Consider the following 27,944-nt stretch of genomic DNA (forward strand, 5'->3'; position numbering starts at 1 on the left):
ACAAAGGATGTACTTTTAAAAGTAATTTTTCTTGCCATCGCTAAACTTTAGTCATCCCACCCTGATATATAACCTAGTTTGTACCTGTTTTCATTTTAAAACTTGGAGACCTTTTTTTATCAGTACTTAAGGGTCTATCCCATTTTGAAATTTGCCACATCATTATGTGAACATACCATAATTTACTTAACAAGCCCTCTTCCTGGATGCTTGGTTCTCCCCAGTATCATACTGTATCGAGCAGTGCTTCAGTGATGGTTGTGTATAAATCTGTCCATAACTAAGAGCACATCTTAAAGTAGATTCCTAGAAGAGATATGGCTAAATCAGAAGTTACTTGTACTTAAATCTTGACTGTTAGAGTCACCTTCATTTATTTATTTATTTTATGGTAGTGTGGATTGAACCCAAGGGCATTCTACCTCCAACCTACACACTAGCTCTTTTTATTTTTTATTTTATAAAAAAGTTTTGAAACAGGATCGTAGTAGGTTGCGGAGAGCCTCTTGCAGTTGCTGAGGCTATCCTGGAGCCTGGGATCCTTCTGGCTAACTAATCCTCCCAAGTACTGAAATTGAATGCCTGTGCTGCCTGTCCCAGCGCGAGGTCACAGGACTAGTTCCATTCTCTTTGGCTATGCATGTCAAGGACTGGATTCTCAAAATAATCATTTTCCTCACCCATCCTCTTTCTACCCATTTCTGCATTTATTAGCTCCTACTGTTAGTTGGAATAAAGCCAGTCGACACCATTTTTTTTTAATGTTTTAGGTGGTCTTGATTCAATTCACAAAGCTGACTAATGACAGAAATGAGGAGAGTCCTCTGGAAATTACTCTGAAGCAGCTTACATTACGTTGTCTTGATTTCTGTTCTGAACTTCTGTTTCTTCTAACAGGTTTTTTTTTTTTTTTTTTTTTTTTTGTAACACGTACTTCAAACGACAGTAGATCATCATCAGAATGGGAGTGAACGACTTGTGGCAAGTTCTGGAGCCTGTTAAGGAGCACGTCCACTTGCAGAGGCTCGGCGGGAAAACCCTTGCTGTGGATCTGAGTCTCTGGGTGTGTGAGGCTCAGACAGTCAAGAAAATGATTGGGACGGTCATGAAGCCACACCTCAGGTACAATGAAGTTCTTGGAATGCAGTCGTGTGGTTATGTGTAGGCAGTCTTGGTGTCTTGGTTCTGTTTCAACTTTTATCTCTTTATTCTCTCATATTTTGAGGCTTCAAATACAGCATGTCTAGATCTGCCATTTTTATATTGAGGGCTCTATTTTGAGTTTTAAAGTGTACTTAGCAAGTCTCAATCCGCCATTTTTAAACTTGCTCCTCAACAGAGCTGTACCTCTTACCCTTTGAGCCCCCATGTCATGTAACTAGCTCCTCCTTAGCACATCCTCTAGGATGCTTTGTCTGCTAATCACCAGAACTTTGGGAGCCATTACCTTTCCATTTTGTCTCTTTCTTATCTATCTTAGCAAGTCTTAGCAAGTATACTTTGCGTTCAATCTTCTTTCAAGGTCCAGAGACGCCACCTCAGTCTGTGCCAGCTTTACTTCTGTACTGCTAAAATGCCACCTTTGCTAGTTTCCCTTCCTTTATTCTTGGCCTCCTCCTCCACAGCATTGTCCATTTATCAATGAGAACAGCTGTAAATTGCCCTTGCATAAAATATTCACTGGCTTTCTACTCCACAGAAATCTTAATAACTAAAATGCTTGTGAATACGAAATTCTTGAGAGTAGTCCTATGTTTTTGCCTTTATATCATACTGTGCTGACATTTAGTATCAGTATATTATGATTATTACTAATTTATTTATTTTAGGAACTTGTTTTTCCGTATCTCATATTTAACCCAAATGGATGTAAAACTGGTGTTTGTTATGGAAGGAGAACCACCAAAGCTTAAAGCTGATGTCATGAGCAAGAGGAATCAGATTCGGTATGGGCTTTCTGGAAAAGCAGGCTCTCAGAAAACAGGGAGATCACATTTTAAGTCAGTCTTGAGAGAGGTGAGTATTCGGATTCAATTTAATAATTCTGATTTGAATTAAAGGGTACATTTTACTTAAATAAACTTTAATTTTCATGAACAGTACTGTGAAGAGAAAGCCAGTATGTGGTTAGAGAAAAAGAGGTTATATTTTAGAGGGGAACTGACCTGGTCCAAGTCCGGCAACTGGCAGACAGGCATTTAGAAATCCTGACACGTGCACCATCTTAACCCATCTCTGCTGCAGCCTTTATCCTATGAAATGAGGGTAGTAATAGTTTGCAGGGATCTGATAAAAATTAGGAGAAAACATATTGGAAGTAACTAGTACACAGGAGGGACTTGATTATCTTGTATAACATCTGCAGTGCATAAAGAATTCCCAAAACACATGAGATCTCATTAATTTGTACTTTATTTATTCAAAATTCATGGCAATTCATATATAGAATGCATATTGTCTTAACCTTTGGGTTTGCAGTCTTAAAAAGTAGTTATTTATTTATTACGTATAATATTGCTATATTTTATATTTTTATATATAAAGTAAACTACAATCTATAATGTAGCTTTCCAAATGTTTTATTAGAGTTATTGCAGTGGGCTTCTCACTTCTCATATGCATAGATCCCTGTTGTCGCATTCTGTTCAGAATCATAATTTAACAATTTACAGTAGTGTGTGAAGCTATGAGTCATTCCCATGATTTCATGTTAGTTTGTCTTCATTATTCATGAAATTATAATGAACATTCTTTGTGTACATAACTTTTTCTTGTGATTTGGAATTTTAGATAAAATTACCCAGAATGAAATTGGTAGACTAAAGTTTTGAAATAAGATTATAACTCTTGTCAGTTCTTTCTACCAATACCACCGTGAGATAATTTCTTGCACTTATAAGAACACTGGATATTAGTAGATTTGTCTTTATACCAGGCAAAAACATATTTTAGTATGTTGATTTTTTTTTTGTGTGTGGTACTGGGGTGGAACCCAGAGGCTTTACTACCTCCGGGCTATACTCCCAGACCTATTTTTATACTTTATTTGGAAACAGGGTTTTACTAAGTTGCTGAGAGCCTCACTAAGCAGCTGAGGCTGGCTTAGAACCTGTATGATCCTCCTGTCTCAGCCTCCCAAGCTCTGGGATTACAAGCGTGCGACACCACGCCCCGCTGTATGTTTTCTTGTGTAAGTTACATAGTTCACCCATTTTTCTTGGTCTTTAGGTAATGGTCATAATTTTCTTTCCCTACTTATTTCTTGAGGTTTGAAATTGTCTATGTGTACAAGTTATTTACATAGTTGCTTTGGATTCGTTTTCTTGCTTTTTCTTTTCAATTTTGGCTAAATTTACATTTTTAAAGGCAATGCATAAATTATAATCAATTTTCTCTTCTGAAATTTTTTCTCTTTTCTATACTTATATTTTAGAATAGTTTTCAGTTAGCGAATATTTCACCTTAATAACTTTTAGTAGTTGAAACAAATATCTGCACTGGATTATAATTTTTATTCCTTTTTAGTAGGGACTGAACCTAGGCGTATGTTCTACCTCTGAGCTACACCTCCAGCTCTATTTTATTTTTTAGTTTGAAACACGGACTTGCTAAGTTATATCTGCAGCACTTACAGCCCCCTTGAACCCATGATCCTCTCAGCCTCCAAGTACTGGGATAACAGGCTTGCGCCACGCCCAGCTTTGTTTCTTGTGTGTTTAGTTCTACCCCATATCTCCATCTGTCTCTTCCTGAGAGATATTCTCCATTTCTTTTTTTTTTTTTTCCAATACTGAGAATCAAATCCAAGTCTTCAAGCATGTTAATCAAGTGCTGCATTACTGAACTACATCCTCAAGCCATGTTTTTATATTATACATTTTGAGACAGGGTCTTGCTAAGTTTCCCAGGCTGGATTCAAACTTGTTATCCACCTGCTCCAGCCTTACAAGTAGCTGAGATTATAGGCATATGCCACCACACCTAGCTCCATTCCTATGTCTTTATTTCATTAATTACGGTGCTGTTCGGCAATTTGAGTTAGCTCAGTATTGCTCATCTATTATTTGTTTTCATGTTTTTACACTCTCCATTAGCCAGGCGCTACATCTTCCTAATCCATTGCCAACATTTAGGTATAAGTATGAAAAGCACAATTAGTCATCCTCCAACATTACCTCTGCCCTGGATGATACAGACATGTGGTAGAAAATTTTGCATCCAGACTCATCATAACTTGTGTGCTACTTCTTTGAAAAGAATTTGTAATGGCAAATGATATAAAAAGGTGAACTAACATTGTTTATTATGGAAGGTTATTTCTTATCTAGAATTATGGTAGAAGTAATAACTGTAACTGTCTCTAAATTCCCTGATCAAAGTCCTAATAATTTTTTTTCAACATAGTACTTTGTCTTTTTAAACCTTGTCAACCTTGGGTAGAGTTTTTTACTGTGTACTACAGCATACAAGCAATCATTCTAAGCAAATGCTTATTCTCTTTGCTATCTGAAGAAAGAACAAGTAAATAGCCACTCTTTTTTCAGAATACTTGGTATTCTCCAACATAGAAAAAACAATATAGGATGAGAAAAAATAATCTAGGCTAAAGTATATCTAAATGACAAGCCACCACCAGGGCTAAAGCCATACACTAATGAATTTTAAATGTTTTTGTCTAGTTCCATGAAGAATGTCATTGGGGTATTTTGGTGGGGATTGCATTGAGTTGTGGATTACGATGAGTAATATGCCCATTTAACAACATTAGTACTGTATCTGTGACCATGGAAGGTTCTTCTGTTTTCTAATGTCTTCAGTAATCTATAATTGTCATCGTAGAGATCTTTGACTTCTTTGATTAGTAGGTTTTTGTTGCTGTTTAAGGCGACTGTAAATGGAACTTTTTCCTGATTTTTCTTTTCAGCAGATTCATTACTGGTGCATAGAAAAGCTGAGAGTAAAAGGTCAGATTAGCCAAAGCATTTCTAAGCACATAAAGCAGTGCTGGAGGCATCACAATACTCTACGTTAAATTATATTACAGAGGTACAATAACAAAGGCAGCAAGATACTGGCATAAAAAGAGACACATAGACCAGTGAAAGAGAATAGAAGACAGAGAAAAAACCCACACAAATACATTTACCTGATCCTTGACAAAGGCACCAAACACATATGTTGGAGAAAAGACAGTATTTAACAAATGGTACTGGGAAAATTGGGTATCTATATGTAGAATGAAGCTAGATCCCTTTTACCCTGTACAAAAGCCAACTCAAAATTGACCAAACATCTAGGAATTAGACCAGAAAATTTGCAACTGCTAGAAGGAAACATGAGGTTGATTCTCCAACATTGAGGCCTGCGCAACAACTTCCTCAGTTGGGAGTCCTAAAGCCCAGGAAGTAGTACCGACAATTAATAAATGGGTAGCATCAAATTAAAAAGCTGTTGCACAGCAAAAGAAACAAGAACAGAAGACAGAATCTATAGAATGGGAGAATTCATTTCCAGAATATATAAAGAACTCAAAATATTTACCACCCACCAAACAGATGACTAAGTCAATAAGATAATAAGCTGAATAGATACTTCTCAAAAGTAGAAGTGCAATGGCCACCCAAAATATGAAAGAATATTTTAAAACTTTAATAGAGAAATGCAAATCATAACTACAATTTTATCTCACTTCAAATAGAATGGCAGTCACCAAAAATATAACAAATGCTTGCAAGGATGTGGGGGGTGGGAACACTTGAAACTCTTGGGTGCTATAAATTAGTACAGCCACTGTGAAAATCAGTATGGAGGTTCCTCAAGACAAGGAAAGGTTGTTTCCACCTCTGGAAATGGTTTCAGAGCCTTTCTCTGGAATGCAGCCCTTTATCATGGCCTTCTCTTAAGCTAGACCCCCCACTTCCCTAAATAAATAAATAGCCAGGCATTGTGGCATGCACTTATAATCCCAGCATTTGGGAGGCTGAGACAGGAAGATCAAAGGTTCAAGGACAGCCTCAGCAAGTAGTGAGACTTTCATCAACCTAGCCAGACCCTATTTCAAAGTAAAAAATGAGACTGAGGTTGTAACTCAGAGGTAGAATGCCTCTGGGTTCAACCCCTAGTACCATTTAAAAAAAATAAAGTCATAGCTCATATGTTTTCTCTCAACTGTGGAAGCTAGAAAGAAAAAAGGAAATGGAAGGTGGGAGGATCTCTTGAAGACAGAAGAGAGACCACTAGAGGAAGGGGACCAGGAAGAGGGAGAAACGAGGGCAAGTACTGGGGAATGAAATTGACCAGATTATATTTTGTGCATGTATGCATATGTCATTATGAATTCCAGTTATGTATAATTATAATAGACCGATTAAGTTTCTAAGATATATTTAGGGGAAAAAAAAGCCCAGAGTGCAAAGAAAATTCATAGCAGATTTATGCATTACAAAATGATATAATGATCCTGCACACCCCAATTTCCTAGGAAGACATCAAAGGCTGACCCCTGTATAGTTTCCCACAATCTTAAGAGTTTTGCATTGTAGAAGCCAGATGAGATCAAGAAAAAACTTTTTAAGTTCTTAAGCCAAAGTCTCATCTTCTTTGGAAAAGCATGCATCGATTTCACTGCCCTGTTAGGGAAGTTGGCTTTGCACAGATGAATCTTCATGTAATTAAGACTTAAAGATATTTTTCAGGATCTGAGAAAGACCCTCAAATATGGATTACTTCTTGACATTTTAATATCAATTTATAAAATGCCTGAATAGCTATGATTAATTTTTCTAATATAAAAATGAGTTAAATAGTGAAGAAAGACATTTTTAATTTCTCATTCCTGCTGCTTCAGTGCCTCGACATGCTGGAATGCCTAGGCATCCCTTGGGTGCAAGCTGCTGGGGAAGCGGAAGCCATGTGTGCTTACCTCAACGCCGAGGGCCACGTGGATGGCTGCCTCACCAACGATGGCGACGCTTTCCTCTATGGGGCCCAGACTGTCTACAGGAATTTCACTATGAATACAAAGGTATTGTTTTCTTCCTTTAGTGTTTATTTACAAGTTGCCTCTTTTCAAAGGACTGATTAGCCCAGCGTGATAGTGCACGCTTACACTCCCAGTACTTGGGAGGCTGAGACAGGAGTATCCGGGTTCGTGGCCAGCCTCAGATACTTGGTGAGGACCTCCACAACTTAGTGAGACCCTGTTTCAAGATATAAAGAGTAAAAAAATAGGGCTGAGGGTGTAGCTCAGAGGAAGAATGCCCCTGGGTTCCATCCCCAATACCACAATGAAGGAATGAAGGAATGAGTAAATGACTGATTAAATGAAATACTCTGGTGTAAAATAGTTGCCGTAATGCCTAGCAATAGCACTTGAACTTGATTAATAAAATGTTTATTATTTCTGTATATTTCAAAAAGCTACAAAGGGTTTTGAAAGTTTTTGTCATAAATTATAAATGTTTGGCAAAATATGACTAACTTGATTTAAACATTACATATTATAACTTGATTTAAACATTACACATTATATATGTACTGACATGTTACATGGTACCCCATGAATATACCATTTTTGTTTTTATGTTAGATAAAAGATAAATTGTGGGGACTTCTGGGAAGATGGTGACCAAGAAAAGCGGGGCTCTGCCCCGCTAACAACCAATCTCCATTACCACAAAATCAGCGCCTTTCATAGCCAGAAAACACCATCACCAGAGAAACAAAAAAAATCACCAGGCTCCAGAGAAAAAGTAGACTGAGAACAGAGCTCAGAGCCACAGAGGAGATACACCGGCCTCACGCCCGAGGACACGGCAGCAGCGCCATACTGCCGGCGGAGGCGGATTCACCGGACAGCCACAGCAAGCCGAGGTGAGCCGCTGCGGAATAGCCAGGCGGGATTTTTCAGCGCAGGGAGCATCTAAAGCTCCCAGTGCCTGAGCTCAGCACACGCTGCAGGGACTCAGAGTGGAACTCAAAACCAGAGAAGAAAAAATACGCCAGCCTCACGGCCGAGGGCGTGTCAGCGGCACCATATTGCCACCAGCGGCAGCAGCAGTGAATTCACCGAGTCCAGTACAGCTACATCTGCGTACTCAAGAACATTGAGTCAAATTGCGGGCCACAGAGGAGAAATCCCAGTACTGTACTCCCTGGGACTTGACCCAGTGGGGGAGTGGCGGTGGCAGAGATGTCACACCATAGGAGAACGTGCAACCTGGCACCCCCCATAGTCTAAAGCAGCCTCTATCGACTCCCTGGGTCGGAGACTCTGTGATACAACCCAGTAAAGGAGTAGTGGGGTCAGAGATACTACAGACTCGAGATCCAGAGCACCTTAAGCAAAATCATAGTGACCCAAGGGAAGAACCCAGAGAAGGCACAAACTTCCGAAATCATGGGAAAGAGGAATAACACTGGAGCAATGAATGCCCACAACCCCACAACATCAGAACCCGATAAAACAGAAAATCAGAGATTTCTAGAAGATCAAATCAGGAAAATAACTGTAGAAATAATAGAGGTGTTTCGAAAAGAACTCAGAGAAAGCCAAAAAGAGATAAAGGATGCAATTAATGAAGTAAAGGCCTCAATTCAAAGCAGGAACAACCGATTAGACCACATGGAGAACAGAATCTTAGAAGATGATCATTCCAAAAATGAATGCATAGTTTCTAATCTAGAAAAAAATATCCGACAGCAGGAATCTGATATTGAAGAAATATGGGCCCATTTTAAGAGAGCTAACCTAAGAATAATTGGAATAGAGGAAGGAAAAGAAAGTGAAACCAAAGGGATCAACAATCTCTTCAAGGAAGTAATAGCAGAAAATTTTCCAAACATAGAGCAAGAGGTTGATACACAGGTCCAGGAAACTTATAGAACTCCCTTTAGACAGGATCGGAGAAGAGGATCCCCACGCCACATAATTGTCAAAATGATCACTGTGGAAGCCAAGCAGAGAATCTTAAAGGCAACAAAATCAAAGGACCAAGTGACATTTAGAGGCAAACCAATTAGAATCACTCCAGACTTCCCAATCCAAGTCATGAGAGCCAGAAGGGCTTGGAGTAACATATTCCAAACTCTGAAAGAAAACAACTTCCAGCCCCAAATTTCCTACCCAGCAAAACTTTCTATCAAATTAGATGGAAAAATAAGAAGCTTCCATGACAAACAGAAACTGAATGAATTTATGTCTTCAAAACCAGTGCTGGAGAAAATACTCAAAGAGATTAACTACAAAGAAGAAATAGGTAACACACACCAGAACCAGAGAAACAAGATTTTCCATCCAACAAACAACTAAGATTGGTTATCTGTGGAGATTCATTATTTATGTTAGTGTTTTACCTATCTCTAAATTGTATTATTTGCCTTTATTGTTGTTAATTTTTAGGATGTCTAGTTGGAATATTAATATACCTTCAGATATAGCATTTGGAAATATTTTATCCCATTCTATTAGTAACTTTTAACTCTGTTTACATTGTCTTTGGATATATAATATTTTTTTATTTTTTAGGGAGTTTGTATACTTTTCTGTTGGCCTGTGCCATGGAAATCATATCCAAGAAATCACTGCCAATTTCAATGTTGTGAGGTTTTATGACCCAGATTTTCTTCTAAAAGTTTATAGTCTTAAGATTTATATTTAGGTCTTTTATCTATTTTGAGTTAATATTTGTATATGGGATTAGGTAAGGGTCCAATTTTATTCTTTTCCATGTAAGTATTATTTTTCAACAATATCTAGTTAAAAGATTATTATTTCCCCCACCAAATATTCGTGGAAACCTTGTCAAAAATAACTTGACAATATAGGGAAGAATTTAGCTGTAGGCTTTTATTTAACTCCAATGGTTTATATATCTGCCTTTAGAACAGTACTACACTGTTTCAATTATTGTAGCTTTATATGGTTTGAAATCAGAAAATATATATCTTCTAGCTTTGTTCTTTTTCAAGATCGTTTTGGGTATCTAGGATCCATATTCCATATTAGGATAGATTTTTTTTCTGAATAATAAATATATAAATATATGATAGTTTCACCTAAAAAAAAATAGAAAAAAATATTCTCTGGTAAGAAAGAAAGCAAAAAGAAATATTGAAATGTTATCTTTAAGTTATCAAAAGCTTGGTATCAGACAAATGAAACTGTTATGTGAGAGTATCATTTTTAATTTTGGATAAATTGCTATAATACTAGATGTCAACCACTAAGCCAAGCATGGGAAGGAGGGATGGGGTGGGGATTGGGTGGGGGCTGACTGAGCGATGTGTGCATGTATGTCTACAAAAGTTTGTATCCCACTATGATGTATGAATGCAGTGCACCAATAAAAAAAAAAAAAGATAAATTGTTTTTTAAAATTCAGTGCTCTATCGTTTTTACTTTTTTATATTTTTATTTTTTATTGGTGCATTGTAGTCATACATATTAATGGAATACAAGATGGTGGAAACATACATGCACATATCGTTATTTTTAAATTGTAGACTTCTTTAGTAAAGCCTGGATTTGTTTTCATATGATTTAATTCTAAATCAGTTTCATAAAATATTAAAAATATGAATGTATTGTTTTGACTTAGATTTCTAGTTTTAGTATTTCATACTCATAAACACTTCCAGATATGCAAAGTGAGATATACAAGGCAGGATGTTCATTGTAGAACTGTTAACAATTACAGGAATTTAGCCAGCAACCCAAATACTCATTGACAGGGGAGTGGTTAAGTACTTAACAGTCATGGTTCTCAGGAGAGAATACTGCCCGTGGGCATTTTGGTTACAACATCTCAGAGTGGGTCAAGGCAGCCTATAAAGGCCAGGCAAGCTAAACCTGGGGACAGTCCTGTTATCTCCCCACATACTCATAGTGTCCCCATTTAAAAATACTGCGTTAGAGTCCTTATCAAGTCATTTATAAAGATATATACTATTGACATAAAAGATACCCAAGCATATTATTAGAGGAAAATGTTATAAAATAGTATTTTTATATAACTACTTTTACCAAAAGTTATTATTAATAATAAATACTGGTTTATATGTGTCAAAACGCATTTTTATTTAAAAAATAAAAATATTATTTAAATATGCAGCAAGATACTACTAATAATAAACTTTAGACAATACAGTTACTGGGAATTTTTTTTGTATAATATACATCATATGCTTTTATACAACAAAAAGCAATAAAAAGAAAGAAATACAACAAAAAGCAATAAAAAGAAAGAAATGGCTTATTATTTAAACCATGTTGGAAGCTATGACTATATGTAGTGAAGTGTTAGATCTGTGAGGATTCTGATGATAAGGATAATCTATGTATTTAAATTGTAGTGGTAAATATTTGAAGATAACTTTGACTATTATTTTTGTGATGTTTGATGTGTAAACACTCGCTAACCTTTCTTTAGGACCCACACGTTGACCGTTACACAATGTCATCTATCAAGAGCACACTAGGTTTGGATAGAGATGCTCTGGTTGGACTAGCAATACTTCTTGGCTGCGACTATCTTCCAAAGGCAAGCTGATATCATATTTATTTACTGTGTATATTGTGTCTTTTTGGTAGTTTACAAGTAGTATGACATGGATATGATGGGGATATATTGTTAAGAAACTAATTGAGCCGGACGTAGTGGCGCACGCTTGTAATCCCCGCACTTGGGAGGCAGAGACAGGAGGATAGCGCAGGTTCGAAGCCAGCCGCGCGCACTGGCTTAGGAGACCCTGTTTCCAAATAAAAATGTAAAAATAGGTCTGGGAGTGTAGCCCGGAAGGTAGAAGGGCTTCCAGGAACCCCAGTACCACACACACAAAAAAAAGAAACTAATTGAAAATATATTTTTAGACATAAGCCATTCATTAAATAACTTAATCATCATTTCATGTAATATTAAAAAGCTAACTGAATGTTAGGAATGAGAATAGAGTGATAAATAGCACTACAACTTGAATCTTAGTTAAACCATAACTCTAAATGGAAAGATTTTCATTCAAATTGGACTACCCTGGTGGAGAAACATAGAAATTGTTATTTTCATGTATCATGCCAATGCTAATATCTATTATTACTTTGTTTATATTTTAGTTTTTAATATCCCTGTGACTTTCCAGTTGTGCACATGCTCAATATTATTATTATTGTTGCTTAGGCAACATGATTATCAAGGCAAGCCATTCATACTTCCATGCTTTGGCGTTGCTTTGGGTTTTGTCATGGGGCAGGCAGGCACTTACGGCACTTGGACAAGGGTGATTTGCTGATTAGATTGGAAGTGTTTTAATACTGGTATTCTTAGTGCGTAATGGCTAAATAGCCGCCCTACTTACAAGATCAAGAGTTAACTTAGATATCTTTCTTGGGTTTTGATCTCTGGATCTTTAAATATTAAATGTTCACATAGTTAAACAAACTTAATTTTTTATTACAAATATAAAGTTAAGACAAATTAAAATATTATGGAAATAATCTAATAAGTGAAAGCTCTCTAAGGTTATGCCATTTTCTCTTTGAAAACACTATTAATGATTTGGTATATAACCTGAAGTTTTTTTTGTTTAATAAAGTTTTTTTGTTTAATAATGTAATTGTTATTTAATTAACAAATGTACATCAGACCATACCCTACTGTGCAGTATAACTTCACACTTAGTAATGTATCTTGCACACTTTTATCTGTCTTTACTCAGTTAATTCTTTCAACAGTACAATCTTTATCTAATGAAGGTGCTGCGTTTTACTTAAGGATTCCCTAGTTATTAACATTGGAATTTTTCTCTATTTTCTGAAAGGGAGTTCCTGGAGTTGGAAAAGAGCAAGCATTAAAACTTATACAGATTCTGAAAGGTCAAAGTTTACTCCAGAGGTAATTAAAATTGCTTTCTCTTGTGACAATGGACTTTTATTCTTGTTTGTGAAACACAATAGTATTATAAAAATGATTATGACTTTCAAAAAAGGATTATGACTTTTGCTGTTTTCACTTTTAATAATTTATTTTATGTAAATTCTGAAGCTTTCCAAAGGAATAAAGATATATGTCTAAGCCATACTGTACTTTTTAAAAAAATTCTTATTACAATAATACTGTCACGTGCATTTATTTATAGCCACGAGTGTTTTGCTAGAGCCTATTTACAATAAGATAAACATAATACTAAAATAAAAATAAACACATCACATAAGTAAAGATAAATACTAAAATAATTTAACATTTAATATTTGGCTTCTGTATTAAATTTCTATAAATTAAATATCTGTGCTATGTTAATAACAACACTCAACGTTTTCACTTGCCCACTCTTTGTTCTCTAGCTATATGTTTAGTTATGCATCTGTTTTGATTAATTTGGCCTCTGCAATTAGAAGATTCAAGACAACTAAGATACAGATCATACTGAAGTTTACAATTGAAACACTATTTTGTGACCTTATGTTTTCTTTTTTCTAAAACTCTTTTTTATTAAAGGTTTTATCAGTGGAGTGAAAAATCCTGTTACTCTGTTGCACAACCATTAGTAGCTAAAAAAGTGGCTCACTGCTCTGTGTGTTCTCATCCAGGTAAGGAGACATAGGAATAGCTAGTAAATTTAGAGTCTGATAGCTACATTTTTATTTCTATTCTCCTTTTTTATAACTTTGTTAACAGTACTTTGGAGTTTTTTTTTTCCCTCTTCCTCACTAGATTAGAAATGCCTTAGAGCCAGATGTTGTGTTATATACACATAGGAGGCTGTCTACTTGTTAAATAAGATAATGTCATGAACATTATATAGAATAAACGTAATTTCAAACGGATACCAAGTTGCTTAAGTCTTAAAATCATCATGCTTTCAATATATGTCCATTTTAAGAAAAAAAATACTTTATAGGCAAAAATGGAACTGAAACCATTTTATTTTGTACCAGTGATTTATATTTACATATTTAAAGGATTCTTCATTTTCCTGTAGTGTTTTTTTGCTAAGATAGTGACTTAAAACTAATTTCTAAAGCCTGTATCTTCATTAACCATAGTTAAAAAAGAAGATATCACTGAGCATGTGCTGGGTCAGAAAGGCCTTTCACTCCCAAAAGAGATTAGGGGATCATATTAGCTCCTCTCTTAAAAGAAATTAAACTTTATCTATGCAGTTTAATATGTTTTTATTGTCGTTACGAATGAAATTATAAAGAAAATAAATGTATACATAAGCTACTATTCTGTAGTTTTTTTCATAACCTTATAATGACAGTTTTATGTCATAACAAGTACATACTCTTCCTCAAAAAATGTTGAGGAATGTTCTTCTCAGGCAACTAGGGCCCCATACCTGTGCTGTGGTCATTATCTGTTCATCTGCCAAACATAGTCTAAAAATAACCATATTTGTAACTGAGCTAAATATTGTAAGAGGTAACTAACTGGATATTCTTTAATATGCTTATTAAAGAAACCATTTCATTAATCATTCTATTAAATCATTCTTTTGGGGACTAATTACATAATGCTTTTCTTTCATGTAACTGCTATATAAATCAGAAAGTTTCCATTATTGGTTATTATAAATGGATAATTTTAAGTTGCAAACAAATACAAATAGAGTGTTTTAAATGTTATAGGATAGTAATGGCTTAAGATCTGTTTTATTCTGAGAATTACTGTGGTATGCATTATTCTTTTCAACCTAAGTTTATTAAAACCTTTCTCTATAGTGATGGGCATTGTGTCTTCACTTTGTAGGTGGAGTAACCGAGTATTAATTTTTGGAAGTTTAGATAAAGGAAAAAAAAACATATATAGAAAGTAATTCTAAAAAGCAATGGAAATTTTACTTCTTTGTGTCTCCATAAAGGTTCATCTAAGGATCATGAACATAATGGATGCAAGTTATGTAAAAGTGATAAATACTGTGAGCCACATGATTATGAATACTGCTGTCCTTGTGAGTGGCACCAGACGGAGCATGACAGGCAGCTAAATGGCACAGAGAGCAGCATTAAGAGGTATGTTCTTTGACTCAAACTTTCCTGGCATGATCTATATGCACATCTGTAGTTGAAATATTTCCACATTACCTTCCCACACATTTCTAAATTAGCCATGTTCATATATCCTGTTTTTGATTCTATTAAAAAATCAGCTATCTCAGAAGATGGTAGTTTGTTTGCTATTCAAAGAGAAGTGTGACGATTATTGAAGATTCTGTATGTGGAAATGTTTCATTAAATGAGAGGAGACTGGGTAAGATTTCAGTGTGTCTAAAGTTGCATAATTGTGGTAGTAATATGTCTATAATTTATTTTCAGAAAAGCTTCTGTTTGTGAGGGATTCCCATTCACTGAGGTAATAACAAATAATTTAACTTTGTTTATTTCACAAATATTTTAGAAACTTGAAGTCCTAGTTCTTATTTTCTTTTTCCTTTTCTCTGCTAGGTTATTCAAGAATTCCTTTCAAAGAAGGATAAATTTATGAAGGTAATCAGGTACCAAAGACCTGATTTGTTATTGTTTCAGGTATATAAAAATAAATTGCTACGTTACAGTACAAAGTTAGGTACTGGAATGTTGTTCACTCTCATTGGTTCAAGAGGCGTAAAAATGGAAGCAGACAGCGATTGCCTGTCCATTCAGCAATTTTTTTTCTAGCCTTTACTCCTTTGCAAAGCAGTGTTCTAATTTTCAGATCATAAGATAAAGCATGATTGAGCTATTTTTAGAAGATCTCTTCATTACCATATACAGACATATTATATACAGGTGTGTGTTTGTGAGAAGAGGGACTTATAACCAGAGAATGTCAGGATCAAATACATTACTGTGGAAGGCAGTGTAGTTTATAAAAGCATTGAGATTTGAAATCAGAAGCATAGATGTAAAGTTGAACAGTTATTTACCATGTGAGCCTGGGTATGTAACATCTTCAAAGTAAAAGTAACTTTACTTAGGAAGAAACCATGAGAGGTAAATGGACTATTGATATTAACTCCTGATATAAATGACTCAGGGCACAGAAGTAGTTCAGGAAATTGTAACTGCTTGCTGCTTACCCCATCAATAACCACAGTAAAAGCAGCCAACATTTATTAACCATTTAAATTTTATTAAGATATTTAACACATTACTTGTATCCTCACTTAATTTTCATAGTCTCCAAGCTGGGTTTTATTGTCTTCACTTTGTAGGTGGAGTAACTGAGCCTAAGAGAGGTTAGATAACTTAACCCAGCATCCAGGAAGTATCCTGGCATTTAAACCAAGAGCCATCACAATGCCATCATTATCCAGTACTCTCTTCTTAGGAGGTCTGTTGTTCTCTCTGGGACTTAGTCTCTTTGATACTGCTTCAAAATTAATTCTAGAGGAAAAATAGTATCACTTGAGAAGAGTACTCCTTGTCTTTAAATTTTTTTTTAAATCTCGTTTTATTTATATTGTATTTACAGAGATTTACCCTTGAAAAAATGGAATGGCCCAATCACTATGCATGTGAGAAATTATTGGTGCTTTTGACCCGCTACGACATGATAGAAAGAAAACTTGGTAGAAGGAATGCTAATCAACTGCAGCCTATTCGGTAATATAACTTTAGGAACTATATGGAGGTGTTTATTTCCAATTGAATATTTTTATTTATTTATTTATTTATTTATTTATTTTTTGGTGGTACTGGGGATGGAACCCAGAGGCTTTCTACCTCCAGGCTATACTCCCAGACCTTTTTTATATTTTATTTGAAAACAGGGTCTCACTAAGTTGCTGAGAGCCTCACTAAGTAGCTGAGGCTGGCTTCGAACCCGTGTGATCCTCCTGTCTCAGCCTCCCAAGCACGGGGATTACAAGCGTGCACCACCACGCCCAGCTCCAACTGAATATTTTATGATCCAAAATATTCTTAGAATCTTTAGGAGAGTTTTTGAAAGGTGGAAGAAAGACTGCCTGGAGCATTAGAAGCATATTCAGGGGCTAAAATCCAGACGCATAGTAAGTTCACACTTTGATATACTTTCCTACTTATTATGCATAGTAATAATTGATTATAAAATGAAGTAAAGGCCAGGCATGGTGGCACACTCTTGCAGTCCCAGCATTCAGGAGACTGAGACAGGATGATCATGGTTCGCGGACAGCCTTAACTAATTAGTGAGGCCCCTTGCAACTCAGTGAGACCCTGTTTCAAAATAAAGAATAAAAAATAGGGCTAGGGGTGTAGCTCAGAGGTAGAATGCCCCTGGGTTCCATCCCCAGTACCGCAAAATAAATAAATATAAAAAGTGATATCCAGGCTTAACAAGACAATTTCAGTGGCCTAGAAGAAAATGAAGTGAATGGGGGACTGGAACTGGTTTTGCAGACCTGTAAAGTGGGGAGCAGCAGCATCCAGGAGGTAAGTTCCTATTGGGGAAAAGAAAAGCAGGGCCCCACAGGGCAAAACTGGTGGAATCAGGCTTATTTCTTAAAACCCAGTACCTAGGATGGAATTCCTCTGTTCCCATCATGGGGCAGGAGACCAAAACACACACCAGAACTGTTGGAAGCCCAGAAACCTGGAAAATACCTCACACAGGTTGGAGTAAAAACGAACACAGAGAGAAAGTATTTTTTTAAAAAGCATAGTATATAAAGAATGTAATTATTTAAAAAATCAACAATTGCATCATGAATTTATTCCAGAGTGATTTCATAAAAATTATTAGTGGCAGTGATTGGTTTTAATTTTTTTATTTGTTTGCCTCTAAATACAACAAGCTTAAGGAAATGAAGACAGGTAACCATAGGGGGGGAAAGGCTGAAATTTTAAAACAAAAGTGAGTAGAAATGATTTTAAATAAATAGACATAAGAATTGAACTATTAGCAATCTTACAAAATTATAATAAGAAATTTAAGAAAAGTGGTTTTTAATAAGGACTTCATGCCAGGCGTGGTGGCACACACTTGTAATTCCAGCATTTAGGAGCCCCAGACAGGAGGATTCTGGTTCGTGGCCAGCCTCAGCTACTTAGGCCCTTTGCAACTGTGAGACCCTGCTTCAAAATAAAGGATAAATGGTAGGGCTGGGGGAGTAGCTCAAATGCCCCAGGGTTCCATCACAAGTACCGCAAAAGAAAAAAAGGACTCCAGTCTTTTTGGTCAAAAAGAGTTAGGATATTGGAAGGTAATACTGATCAAGTCACACAGAAGGCAGCTAAAGACTCTCATAAAAGATACTTAGCAGTAGTTTTAACTTGAGAAAAAATTTGAGTTTCCACTTTTTCTAGAAGTAACTAGAAGGAAAGATGAATAAGGAATTTTTGAAGAGATTACATTTGAGTTTTCTAAAATTTAAGCCAGACATTCTAAGATCAAATTATATTCAGAGTATAAGCAAATTAAATAAAAATAAACCCAGTCTATTGTAGACATCAAGCAAAAGGAAAATCTTTAAAAGTGTTAAACCAATCATCAATAGATATTGAGGCCATTGATGAAAGATTGCTAGAGAAAAAATAGTCTCAGTTTTCACTCTAAAGATTAATTATTACAAAGGAAACTGGAACCTTCAGAAAGGGAAATCAGCTTAATTAAATAAATAATGACCAGTAATAGTGTTACGGATTGGGAGAATATGGTTTGGGGAAACTGTTCTCCGGGGACCCCTGTGAGGGTCCTGGACACAATCTAATAAATCTAAAATGAAGGACATTCTAAAGAACTGCTATTCTGGGCTCATCAAAGATACAGGTATCAAAAAATAATTAAAAAGCTGGAACATTTTTCTGAGTTAAAGAGATGAAAATTTAAGCAGGGTTAGTATCTCTCAGGACCCCTTCCTCCATGTAGAGGAGGAACTGTTTTTGACTTATTTTTTTTCAACTTAAAATAAATTTTCATGTACCAGTATTGGGAATGGCCTAGGAAGATTTGAGAAAACTTTGAAGTTTTGAGAAAACTCTTGATTATTAATAGATATATTTCAGAAATAATTGTGTCAAAGTGGCCGACCTGGAGAGAGAAAGGCTTGGCTTTGGTTAGGAAGCAAACAGCTGTTGAAACTTAGATTGACTTAGCTAAAAGTACTTAGCAAGTCATTAGGAGAGGGGAACTAGGACTTTCTCTGTCTAAAGACAGATCTACATGACTAGATAAGCTAGCTAGGATAGACCTTGACCTTCATGAAAGGAGACACCTTGCTGGGGGAGGTACCCTACTGGGATGGTCACTAGTCTGAATTATGTAAACAAGATAGAGGTTATGGGTATAAAAAGTCCGGTCCATGTGCTGTATCTTTGGGGTGGTGAATTGGCTCTGACTACCCACCCCCATGCCATTTTGTGTGTATGTGTTTGTGGTACTAGGGGTGGAACCCAGAGGCTTTCTACCTCCAGGCTATACTTCCAGACCTTTTTTTTTTTAATATTTTATTTGGAAACAGGGTCTCACTAAGTTTCTGAAAGTCTCACTAAGTAGCTGAGGCTGGCTTCAAACCCATGCGATCCTCCTGTCTCAGCCTCCCAAGCGCAGGGATTACAAGCGTGCGCCACCACGCCTGCCCCCTCCCATGCCATTTTGGCATGGGGCTGTAACTATCTTCTGTATTTCTATCTTTTTCTGTTTTTTTTTTTTTCCCCCCCTTTGGGGAGTTTTTGGGAAATTATTCCCAGGGGTCTAACAAAGATCTCTGGAAACAGTTTCCCAAACCATATTCTTCCAATCTGTAACATGTTATATTTCTATTTTTAAAAATTTAAGCAAAATACTGTGGTTGGATTGTAGATTTTCTTTAAGCTACAAAAGACATTTTTAAGTACAATTGGAAAAATTTGAGTGTAGCTACATATTAGATAGTAATTATGAGTGTTAATTTTCTGCGCATAGGATTATAGTCTGACTGGAGAAAGTGCTACATAAATGGTCTGCAGTATTTAAGGGTGATGAGTTATGTGTATACTAACTTTATATGAAGATAACCAATGCAGCAAAAAAGTTAAGACTGATGAATCTCAATGAAGGTGGATGAGTCTCATGTACTATTGTAACTTTTCTAAAGGTTTGAAATTTTTCAAAATAAAAAGAAGCTTGGAGGGAAGTGCCAAAGGGGGGAAAAAAAAACCACAAAGGAATGATAGTACAGTTTCATAATAGTTATAATATTTCAATGTAATGAGTAAAAATAAGTAGTAACTTAGAAATTAGTAAAATACTTTTCTCAAGAAATGCATTTTTAGACATATGATGAATAGGAGGTTTTTTTTTTTTTTCTAACCACTCATAAACCCTCAGTAAAGCCACGCAAAAATCTCGGCATGGTCGCTGGGCATGGTGGCGCACGCTCGTAATCCCCATGCTTGGGAGGCTGAGACAGGAGGATCACACAGGTTTGAAGCCAGCCTCAGCTACCTAGTGAAGCTTTCAGCAACTTAATGAGACCCTGTTTCCAAATAAACTATAAAGTTGGTCTGGGAGTATAGCCCGGAGGTAGAAAGCCATTGTGTTCCACCCCTACTACCGCAAAAAAAAAAAAAAAAAAAAAAAAAAAAAAAATCTAGGCATGGTGGCACAGAAGGATAACAGGATCAAGATTAAAGGGCTGTTTTATTTTATTTTATTTATTTTATTTATTTATTTATTTATTTTGGTGATACTGGGGTTCCTGGAAGCCCTTCTACCTCCAGGCTACACTCCCAGACCTATTTTATATTTTTGAAACAGGGTCTCTTACGCCAGCGCGGCTGGCTTCGAACCTGCGTGATCCTCCTGTCTCCGCCTCCCAAGCGCGGGGATTACAAGCGTGCGCCACCACGCCCTGCATTAAAGGGCTGTTTTAGTTTGAAGGTAGAATGCCCTTGAATTCGTGTGTGTGTGTGTGTGTGTGTGTGTGTGTGTGTGTGTGTGTGTGTGTGAGAGAGAGAGAGAGAGAGAGAGAGAGAGAGAGAGAGAGATAGATAGATAGATAGATAGATACTGGAAACCCTTCTACTTCCAGGCTACACTCCCAGACCTATTTTATACTTTTTATTTGGAAACTGGGTTGCAGCTGACTTTGAACCTGTGCAATCCTCCTGTCTCTGCCTCCCAGCCAGGCCATTTCAAGGCGATTACAAGCCTGTGCCTCCACCCCCAGCACCTCCACCACCACAGAATGCCCTTGAATTCAATCTCCAGTGCCACCCCCCCCCCAAAAAAAAAGGCATATAAAAGGATTTACTTTAAGAAAAAAAGTGAAACCTCAGGGAAGATGTGAATTATAAGAAACTGGCAGTCTTATAAGAATCATAAATTATAAGAATTATATTATAATTATAAGAAACAGAAATTGATAAAAACATACTTGACCAGTTTGAATTGAAAATATTATGTATATAAATATTTGTTTAGTGATTAATAGATGAAGATGATAAACTTAAGCTCTCAAGTGTGCATTTAGTATTTCCAGTGGTGAGTCTGTTTATATGCATACTTTTAGAGTCTTAGTTTATCATCACTGGAGTCAGTAGATGTAAGAGTAAAGATAAGAAACACAACCTTTGTATCCAAACCAACAAAATTAAAACAGAATAATAGAAGTGTCAAACTAAAAGAATACAGGAAGGAGGAAGGGCAAAGGAAAAGCTGATAACAGAAAGCACAAAATAAGGTTTGTGAATGAGTCTAACTATATCAGTAATCACTATATATAAGTGGATTAATCTGTTAAAATACAGATTATATTGGATAAGTACTGTATAAGCAAGATGTAGAAAAATACTATATCAAGTCTGAAAATAAAAAAATTAAGATTACTATGCAAATACCAAATAATGTTATAGAGTTGACTTTAAAACAAAAGTCATTATGAAGAAGACTGCGCTATAACAAAAGAAACACTACTGCGGAAAAACTAACGATTATAAACCCTGTGCACCTAATGCCAAGTTATTCTTTCAACTAGTCAAAGAAATAACCAGGTAGCAATTTTTTATCATATGTTTACTTGTAATAAAAATCAATAGAGGCGTGGTGGCGCAAGCTTGTAATCCCCCGTGCTTGGGAGGCGGAGATAGAAGGATCTTGCAGGTTGGAAGCCAGCCGCGCTGGTTTAAGAGACCCTGTTTCCAGATAAAAATATAAAAACAAGTCTGGGAGTGTAGCCCGGAGGTAGAAGGGCTTCCAGGAACCCCGGTACCACCACACACACACACACACACACACACACACACACACACACACACAAATCAATAGAAACCAAATTATCAGCCAACAAATTGAATATTTCCACATAAATTATACAGTTAAACTTCATTAGATTAATTTATTTTTCAGGATTGTTAAGCCCCGAATTAGAAATGGAGTTCATTGCTTTGAAATAGAATGGGAAAAGCCTGGTAAGTACTATAAGCAAAATGCTTAATTTCCAACATTTAGCCATGTATGTGTAGTAAATACTATGTGTATATACACTCATGTAATACATATAAAAAGTAAAAGATATCATCACATGCTCTATAGATAAATCTTTTTAGTTTTTTTTTTTTTTTTGTGTGTGTGTGTGTGTGTGTGTGTGTGTGTGTGTGTGTGTGTGTTACTAAGTATTGAACCCAGTGGAATTCTACCACTGAAGCAATATTTCAGTCCATTGTATATTTTGTTTTGAGACAAACTCTCACTAAGGTGACAAGGCTGGCCTGGAACTTCTGCCTCATGCACCACCATGCCCAGCTACTTGTATATTTTAAACACACTTTGACTAATAGTATGATAAAACTTTTAGTGATTTTATTTAATTAATTAATTTATTTGTTTATTTATTTTTGTGGGTCTGGGGATGGAACCCAGAGGCATTCTACCTCCGAACTACACCCCCTGCCCTATTTTTTTTTATTCTTTATTTTGAAACCGGGTCTCACTAAGTTGCAGAGGGCCTCACTAAGTAGCTGAGGCTGTCCACGAACCGCGATCCTCCAGTCTCAGCCTCCCAAATGCTGGGATTATAGTGATTTTTATTTTAATCCCTAACTTTTGGTAATGTTTTAGAAAATTATACCAAAATGATTTTGGTTTGTATTTCTTAAAATTCTTCTGCCAATAACTTAGTCATTGGATTTCATGTTTAGCTGATTCTGAATGAGCTGAAGCTGCTGAATAGTGCCCGGGATACTCTTCCTCTCCTTTATTCTGCTTAGTTTTATGGGAATTTATAATTGTCAAACTACTCTTATTTTTACTTCACAGAGAAATATTGTAGGTTCTGAATTAACTCCTAAACGGGAAACAGATGAAGCACATATAATTTGAAATGGAAAATTATCCCCAGATCATTTCTGTTTGGCTGTGAAATTAGGTTTTGTGATTCTATTTGGACAGATGAAGAAGTGCATTTGTTCAATGGAAGTTTAAGCGGTAGGAATTTTTGAAGAGTAAAATTATAAAGAAATAAGCCATTCTAAGCAGTTAGACACAGAGGTCGAAGAATTTGGAAATTGTGTAGGCACAGTTGCACCAGATATTATATTTTCAAGAAAGGAAGTATTAGCCCAGTTTGGCAGTGCATCTTCCCTGTGTGGAACTGAAGATCCTGGTACCTACTTTTACTTATCCTCCTGGGTGCCGGGGTCCAGCCCTAGCAGAGTCGGGGTTCGTGTGTTGATGAGGGGGAAACCGAGGCCGATGAGAGAAGACGCCACACGATTCAGATTCAATCTTCTCCCTTTTATTCAGGATTTGTTACAACTTTTTTTTTTTTTTTTTTTTTTTTTTTGGTGGTACTGGGGTTCCTGGAAGCCCTTCTACCTCCGGGCTACACTCCCAGACCTATTTTTATATTTTTATTTGGAACAGGGTCTCCTAAGCCAGGCGTGCAGCTGGCTTCGAACCTGCACGATCCTCCTGTCTCTGCCTCCCAAGTGCGGGGATTACAAGCGTGCGCCACCACGCCGGGCCTTGTTACAACTTCTATACTTCTTCTGTTGGCAGAAAAGCAAGTGCATAGTCACGCAAGCAGGATTGTCAGGGACAGGAAAAAGTTATGATTTACATACTTCAGGGCGGGTGTCAGACATTTAATTAGTCATAGTATGCTTTGTCTCACTTCACAAAGCTCACTCAAACCTAATCTGATACAGTGGCTCCAACTAAGGTCAGTTTGAACTTAATGTTTGGCCCAATAACTTTATCCTTGGGCTTTGCTGTCTGAGTCTCTCACAAGCCGCTGCCTATCGGTTTTAGTTATAATGTTTATACATAAAATTTTAATCATACATATTAATCCAAATAATCCTAAAATAATTTTTTGAAGAAAGGAATGCCAGACATACTTCATGGGGGATCTACGCCGTAGTGGATCCCCTGATCCAGCTTTCTCAAGATCTGCATGCAGATGCTGTGGCACCTGGGAAATGTTCCTTAAAGGGAAAAATGTGTCCAAGCGGATTTAGCTAAGAAACACTTAACTTCCAGCTGGGTGTGGTAGAACACGCCTATAATCTCAGTACTTGGGAAGCTGAGATCACAGGTTCAAGGCCAGCATCTGCAATTTAGCAAGGTCCTCAGTAACTTAGGACACTGTTTTAAAAAATAAAAGGGGCTGGGGATATAGTTTGGAAGTCAGATGGGGCCTTGGATCAAATTCCAGTACCAAAACATTTATATAAAGATCACTTATTGCCTAACATGTTTGAGGCTCTGGGTTCAATCCCCACCACTGCTAATTGGGGGGGGGGGGCAGGGAGAGAGGGGGAGAGAGGGAAAGGGGGAGAAGGGGAAGGGGAGAAAGAGAACCTCTGAAGCGTCTCCTGTACAGTATTTATATATGTATACATATACTATGTTCTGGTCTAGGAATTGAACCCAGGGACATTCTGCCTCTAAGCTGCACTCCAGCCTTTTTATTTTTTTAGTTTGCAACAGGTTTCACTAAGTTGCTGGGGCTGGTTTTTAACCTGCAATCCTCCCTATCTCCGCTTCTCAAGTACTGGGGTTGCAGGCATGCAGCACCACACCCAGCTTGCAAATGCTAACATTTTTTATGAATCTTTCACTTTTTTCTCTTCCGAAGCCTTTTCGTAAAGAAAGCTGGTGTATTCCAGCCCTTAGCCAGAATTTTAACACTTATTAGACTAAATTCAAACCAACCAAACTTATCCCCCAAAAGGGTTAATTTTTCTTTTATTTCTTGGTTTTGTGTTTGATTGCAGTACTCGGGTTTGAACCCAGAGCCTTGCAAGTGCTAGACCAGCCCCCTACCACTGAACTACAGCTCTAGCCCCCAAATTTTGTTGTTTTTGGTTTTGGTTTTTTGTGGGGTTGTGTTTTTTTTTCGGGTCTGGGGATGGAACCCAGGGACATTTACCTCAGAGCTACACCCCCTGCCCTATTTTTTTATTCTTTATTTTGAAACAGGGTCTCACTAAGTTGCGGAGGGCCTCACTAAGCAGCTGAGGCTGTCTGCAAACCACGATCCTCCAGTCTCAGCCTCCCAAATGCTGGCATTATAAGCCTGCGCCACCACACCTGACTTAAATTTTGTATTCTTTAAACTGCTATTATCTTTGAAACAAGAGAACTTCAAGTTCTAACTTATTTATTTATTTTTTTATTTATTTATTTATTTTTTTTTGATGGTACTAGGGGTGGAACCCAGCAGCTTTCTACCTTTGGGCTATACTCCCAGACCTATTGTATACTTTATTTGGAAACAGGGCCTCACTAAGTTGCTGAGAGCTTCACTAAGTAGCTGAGGTTGGATTCGAACCTGTGTGATCCTCCTGTCTCAGCCTCCCAAGGGCGGGGATTACAATCATGAGCCACCATGCCCAGCTCTCAAGTTCTAATTTTAAAGGAGTCTTCTTTCAGCTCTTGCCAAGCAAAGAAAATAAATTCTATACTAGTATCAACAGACTATTGAAATAGAGTTGTAAAAATTTGCAATGAATTATCAATTTGTGGGTGACTTAGTCTACCTGATATACTTAGTAGAAAATATTGATTTTCAAAATCCATAATTAGAGCTACTTTACTTTTTTTAAAAATATTTTAGAACACTATGCTTTAGAAGATAAAGAAAATGGAGAATTGGATCTACTTACAATTGAAGAAGAATCATTGTTTGAAGCAGCCTATCCTGAGATTGTTGCTGCTTACCAAAAACAGAAGTTAGAAACAAAGGGGAAGAAAGAAAAACGTAGGTATCGGGTTTGATAACTGTGCAAACTGCATACCAGTGTTAGAGAACACCCACCTCTTCTATCTGAATCTATCTTGTCTATGTTTTGTTGAAAGTTAGATAAAATAAAAAATAAGAATGATATTCTTTTAAAGCTGAAAAGCTACAAGTACACCATTCTATTCTACGTCTACTAATTTAGCCAAGCGTTAATAATGATATTAGACAATTTTAGAGCAACTGTTATGTATAACATTCAGGTTATAAACACTCTTAGTTCTTAAAACTCAATGAGGAAAACAACTCAATTATAACACTTATTTCCAAGGGAAACTATTTTATGATATTTTCAGGAATTCATTGAGGGGGGAGAAAGGCACACACAGCTCATACAGAAAATATCTGATCTGAAATCTACGTTTTTTTACCCATGTTAAGGAAAAGAAAATAAGTGTCATATTTTTATTTTGCAGGTATGAAAATTAAGCCTAAAGAAAATAATTTTTCAGAATCAGATGATGCAACAAGTTTTCAATCAGTTATGACATTAAAACCCACATGTGAAATCTTTCCTAAGCAGAATTCCAAGTTAAATTTGGAAATTTGTCCCGATCCTGCATTACCACAGGAATCTATTTCTGCCTCATTAAGTGACTTGCTTTTATCTGAAGATGCTCCCTATTTGAATACACAGCAGCTAATACCTTCTCCAAGAATTGTGGCTCTACAGCAAGTGAAAGATATCAATAAGTCCCTAATTTTAGAATCTTGTCGATCCAATACTAAATCTCATAATACATCTGTGATCGCTGATCTACACTTGAGCAACATTGACTGGGAAAATACTTCATTTAGTAATTCTTCAGCTATTCAAAAGGATGCTTTCTTTCCTGTTTGGCAATCAGAATTTGAATCAGAGCCATTGGCCGTTCCTGATGACTTTAAAAATAACCCAGAACAACCGTCACGTGAATCAGAACAGTGTGTCACAAACATCAATGAAGTGTTGAGTGGGGATCTTCAGGATTTGCCTTTAAAAGAACGAATACAAATAAAATCATATGAAGTGAATGCACAAAGAGATGCTGACCTGAAAACTTTGCCTCTACTAAGGGTAAAAGGGTCTTATAATGCTAGCAGTAGTTCTGATTGTCTACCATGTCTTTCAAAGGATCATCCAAGAATTCATTTGCAAAATGAATACAGAAACAGTAATGTTCTAAAAGGAGACCAGAAGCTTCAAGAAAACTATAAAGTAAAAACTTCCACACCTTACTCTGTCAATAACCCAGTAGTAAAAACCTCCAAGATTAGAGATGGGCCACCAAATACTGCTTTAGATCATAAGAGAAAAGTTGATATGCAGACAGCTCAGAAAATTGTCATGAAGAGTAGCGTTTGCCTTGACAGATATTCCTCTGATGAGGAAAGTACCCCAGTGTTTGGGAAATCTAAGTTCACAACACAAAAAATGAAGCACGGTTCTCAAAAGCATAACACAGCCCATTTCAAAGAAAGTGACTGCAACCAGTTGACTAACCCCAAGATACATAGTAAAGAAACTAAACCGTGTGTCAAGTCTTACAAAACAGCTGGAAATGAACAAAACTCTTTGTCAGATATAACAAAGATTTCTCAGAATTTTCCACAATGTCACAAAAAAGGCAATGACCCTGGTACTTGCTTAGATAGTCCCCTTCCTTTATATCAGAGATTAAAACTAAGGTTCCAAAACACTTGAAATGAAATTTAAAGTTCTTAAGTATAACTTAAGCTAGTACTGTCAGCATTAACAGAAGCAGAGAGATGGTGTCTGGTTAATG

The 27,944-nt window shown here is 36.5% G+C and overlaps 1 protein-coding gene across 1 annotated transcript; it reads left to right on the plus strand.

Moving 5' to 3' along the window:
• Positions 1 to 961: 961 nt before the first annotated feature.
• GEN1 (GEN1 Holliday junction 5' flap endonuclease) lies at positions 962 to 27,862 on the plus strand (the record flags this gene model as incomplete). The annotated part of the gene is made up of 13 exons (XM_080711223.1): positions 962 to 1,122; positions 1,830 to 2,016; positions 6,848 to 7,024; positions 11,430 to 11,540; positions 12,814 to 12,887; positions 13,491 to 13,582; positions 14,857 to 15,007; positions 15,311 to 15,347; positions 15,440 to 15,520; positions 16,449 to 16,579; positions 22,284 to 22,345; positions 25,996 to 26,139; positions 26,595 to 27,862. 13 exons carry the CDS (start codon positions 962 to 964, stop codon positions 27,860 to 27,862), a joined length of 2,676 nt encoding a protein of 891 aa, XP_080567349.1.
• Positions 27,863 to 27,944: the final 82 nt, after the last annotated feature.

The sequence above is a fragment of the Muscardinus avellanarius genome (assembly GCF_963383645.1).
Source record: "Muscardinus avellanarius genome assembly, chromosome: 15".
Taxonomy (NCBI): domain Eukaryota; kingdom Metazoa; phylum Chordata; class Mammalia; order Rodentia; family Gliridae; genus Muscardinus; species Muscardinus avellanarius.